The sequence below is a fragment of the Monoraphidium neglectum genome, assembly GCF_000611645.1.
Source record: "Monoraphidium neglectum strain SAG 48.87 unplaced genomic scaffold scaffold03466, whole genome shotgun sequence".
Taxonomy (NCBI): domain Eukaryota; kingdom Viridiplantae; phylum Chlorophyta; class Chlorophyceae; order Sphaeropleales; family Selenastraceae; genus Monoraphidium; species Monoraphidium neglectum.
The window spans coordinates 3,199-7,048 of record NW_014010163.1 but is presented as its reverse complement, the minus strand read 5'-3'; the positions used below and the strand labels follow the sequence as shown (position 1 = coordinate 7,048).

Below are 3,850 nucleotides of genomic sequence, written 5' to 3'. Positions count from 1 at the left end.
ACCCGGGACGCTGCACCAGCCCCAAAGCGTGAGCAGCGAGCTCACAACTGCAACCGAGGTGCGTTTCAGAGCGCGCTGTGTGGGCCGCAGACGCAGGTGCCAGGCAGCCAGCCCCGCGTCTGGGCGCCCAGGAGGGGCGCGCAGCTGACTCACGTCGCCAATCATCAAGAGCTTGGGCAGCGGCGACGCCGCGAGCGCGGCCCAGCTGGCGCCTGCGCCCAAAAACCATCTGGAGAGCACGCCCAGCGGAAAGCTTATGCTGACATAGGCAACCACCTGGGGGGGGGGGCGGGGGGCATGGGGAGAAACCGGAATGAAAGGACCCCCCCAGCAGGGGCGTTGTGCATGGCGCCCGTGATGCGGGGCGTGACTTTCTTGACCCTGCGCTTGCTTACCCTCCTCAGTGGAGAGCCCGCAGCATGCACAGCATGCAAGGCACAGCACGCAGGGCCGTTTGGGGCCGTTTACGGCGTCGCTGCATTATCCTGTCAGACGCACCTGAGGCACCCGCGACAGCGCCTGCGCGGCCACGCAGCTGCCGTAGGAGTAGCCTATCAGCACGAGCCGCCGCGCCGGCGCCGCGGCCTCGGGCAGCGGCTGCGCCAGAAGGTGGCGGCAGAGGGCCGCCAGGTCATCGGCGTCGGGGTCTGACGAGGAGCGCGATTTGCCGCGCGACCGGCCGACGCACCTGGGAGTGGCGAATGTGTGTATGTGTGTGTGATCGTGTCTGTGAGAGTGTGTGTGTATCTCTCTCCATGTGTGTGTGCGTGTGTGTGTGTGTGTGTGTGTGTGTGCGTTCGTGCTTGCTTGCATACGTGCGCGTGCGCGCGCGCGCGTGTGTGTGTGTGTGTGTACGTGCTTTTGTGTGTGCAGAGCATCTAGTGGCGCAGATCGTGTCTGGTTGAGCACAGGGGCTCATGTGTCGCAAGTGCGGGGCCGCGTCTCCAGCGGGCAGGTGGGGAAGCCGAGCGGCCCCACCCGTGCTCCTGAGCGCCGGCCGCCTCACCGCTGGTTGTAGCTGATGACGCCGGTGAACAGCCCTGACCGCCGCGCGGCCGCGCACTGCGCCACGACGGTCGGGTCGCCCATGCAGCCCCCCAGGCGGCCCCATGGGTGTGTGACGACCACGACTGTGGGTGTGGTTGGGGTGTGCGATGGCCGCCCCCTGCAGCCTCAAGTGCTTGGGGCTGCGATTAATCAGGATAAGGTGGCCTTAGCAACCAACATGGCATACCTGGGAGACCCCTTTCAACCACGTGGGTCACGCACCCGTATTCTGGGATCCGCTTGCGCCGGTTGCGTCGCCGAAGCCCGCATTGGCGTCACATTCCAGCACGCACTCATCTAGCTCAAGTAGGAATCGGACCATCGTCCTACGACCGTGGCTGCCCTCTACACATATAATCCAGACAGCCTGAGATGATCAGATGCGCCAAGGGGCATAAATTCTTCTGCGTGATCTAGCTATCGTCAAAGGCATCGAAGCATTGTGTATCATTATCATTCGATACAACACACATAATACACACCTCATCAATCCACGTGAGCCCACTTTCACTGGACACCACCACCACCCGGAACACCGTGCCATCAGTGTGTGAATTATACCACAGATTACCGTAAACCAGTGGAATTATAGGCATTGATTCAGGCACCGGGACGTGGGGGCGCTCCGCAGGCGGGAACAGAATCGAACCGCTCGTTGCTCAACCAGAGCAGGAGCCTTTGTCAGGCGATCGAGGTACGCCTTGCGAGCCCTGCATTGCTGGAAGTTATCAGGGTTGCCGGTGGCCGTGCGGCATGTCCTAGGATCACCGCGAGCGCGCACACGCTCCTAGTGCTGGACAGCCCCTCATGCAACGCTGCAGCGCCGATGCTTCGCATGTCGCTGCAGGCCCAACTCTCAATGCACCACGACCTGAAGAAGCCTTGATTGGCAGCTTAGGTCATTGAGATATACCAGCTTGATTCCCTGGCGCCGGCACGTTGCGTTATCAGGACGGCGGGCTCGACGCAGGACAGGCTCCCAAGGCGCCAGGCGCCGAGGCAGCGGGGCCTGGCGGGCGGCCGGCGGCAATGGGGACCCTTGTAGATGGCAAGAAGGTGGGCAAGGGAGGCTGGCAGACACGGTTTCTAACCTGGTCTGCACATGTGCATGGCCCTGGCAGCACCTTGCCTTTGAGTGACGGCAGCAGAGGCGTTCGCCGGTGTAGAAGAAACATACGATGGAAGGAGGGCGCTCGCCTCCGCCGCTGCACCCGCATGCTCGGGGATCAGGTCGCGTTTGGGGCGTACGATCAGCCGCTCAAGCAGCAGGCGGCAAAGAAGTCGAATGCCTTCAAGATCGCGCTCGTGGCGTCAGACTGCCTGCTGCTAGGTGGGCCGGCAGGCCGGCAGCGGGGGGCCGGCGAGGGCGCTTTGATGTCTCAGAATGCGGCAGGCGGGCGGGCGGAAGCTGCTGCAGGGATGGTCAGTGGCGGGGCTCGCCTGGCAGCAAAAGCAGCATCAGCAGCAGCAGCAGCAGCAGCAGCAGCATCAGCAGCAGCAGCATTCCCCCCAGCAGCCAGGCGCCAGAGCAGGCTTCTGCTCCGGCAGGACCAATGCAGTGGTTGCATTGCACCAGCAAGGCGTTGCATCAGCAGAGGCGCCAGGCTGTGTGCGCACCGATCTCGCCTTGTTGCCCCCCTCCCTTTTACTGGACCGCTGCCTCCCTTGCGCCCTCCGCAATGCTAGGCCTGCAGCCTGTGCTGGTGCACCTCTCCAAGAACAAGAGCGGTAAGTTCTCGTTCAACCCGGTCAGCGTCAACCTGCTTACTGAGCTGGCGAAGACCACGTTCGCGTTCTGCGTGCTGCTGGCGCTGGTGAGCCGCCGTGTGGCGGTTGTTTTTGGGCGGTCACAGTGGCGGTTGAGGACGCCGCGTGCCGCAAATGCGCGTATTGCCTGCGAGGAAGGGCTCGGCAGGTAGGGACACCGAGGCGCCACTGCCCAGGTGTCCAGCAGCGGTCGCTCCCTGGCGCGGCCGCGGCCGTCGCCGACCCTGACATGCATCCCTGACGACCCGTACGCCGCGCGCGCGCATGCGCGCCCCGGCCAGGGCACGGGGCGGCCGGGGCGGCCGATGTACTCGTCTGTGAGCGCCTTCATAGCGGACGCGCAGCACAACAGGCTGCTGGCGGTGCCGGCGGCGCTGTACGCCGTCAACAACTACCTCAAGGTGGGCGCTGACGTGGTGGCACGCTCTGGGTGTGTGTGTGTGGGAGGAGGGGCGCTGACGTGGCGGCATGCAATGGGGGGCAAGAGGGTGTGCACGCAGCGCCACGCCCTTGGAATGGGGCGGGGCGAACGTGGCGGCGCGCTCTGGTGGGGGCAGACTTCACGCGCTGGTTGGGTGTGAGGAGGGTCTCTTGGAGGGTTGCGGTCGCGGGCGCGATTGCGTTATCGTCCCTGCTTGGTAGAGGGCTGTGTTCGCGAGCGGCCCGCACGGGCGGGCGGCTTGAGGGAGTACATAGTGGCGTGGACGCACTGTCGGCTGCGCAGGCTGCGGTTCCCATGGGTCGAGGCCTTGGCAGCCGCGCACCTCCTCGGCTGTGTCGGGCGTCCACTGGCTGCCCTGCGCCCCGCGCCCCCACCCCGCCCCCGTCGATGCACCCACACCTCTCGATGCAACCCCCCTTTGACAGTTTGCGATGCAGCTGTACTTCCGCCCCACCACCACCAAGATGCTGGGCAACCTGAAGATTTTCACCATCGCGCTGCTGATGAGGACGGTGATGAAGCGGCGCTTCAGCGTCATCCAGTACGAGGCGCTCTTCCTGCTCGTGGCGGGTGCGTACGTGATGTGTGTGTGTA

At 64.6% G+C, this 3,850-nt stretch overlaps 2 protein-coding genes across 2 annotated transcripts in view; one reads left to right on the top strand and one right to left on the bottom strand.

Moving 5' to 3' along the window:
• Positions 1-480: 480 nt before the first annotated feature.
• Positions 481-1,089, bottom strand: MNEG_12839 (hypothetical protein; the record flags this gene model as incomplete). Its single annotated transcript, XM_014038690.1, has 2 exons — positions 481-688; positions 1,007-1,089. 2 exons carry the CDS (start codon positions 1,087-1,089, stop codon positions 481-483), a joined length of 291 nt encoding a protein of 96 aa, XP_013894144.1.
• A 987-nt stretch (positions 1,090-2,076) lies between these two features.
• MNEG_12838 (hypothetical protein) overlaps positions 2,077-3,850 on the top strand; it is a gene marked incomplete at both ends in the record, with an annotated part of 3,914 nt that continues 2,140 nt past the window's right edge. Inside the window, 6 exons of the mRNA XM_014038689.1 lie at positions 2,077-2,103; positions 2,278-2,377; positions 2,475-2,605; positions 2,742-2,861; positions 3,096-3,215; positions 3,682-3,826. Coding sequence (XP_013894143.1) covers positions 2,077-2,103; positions 2,278-2,377; positions 2,475-2,605; positions 2,742-2,861; positions 3,096-3,215; positions 3,682-3,826 — 643 coding nt within the window. The remainder of the gene's footprint in view (positions 2,104-2,277; positions 2,378-2,474; positions 2,606-2,741; positions 2,862-3,095; positions 3,216-3,681; positions 3,827-3,850) is intronic.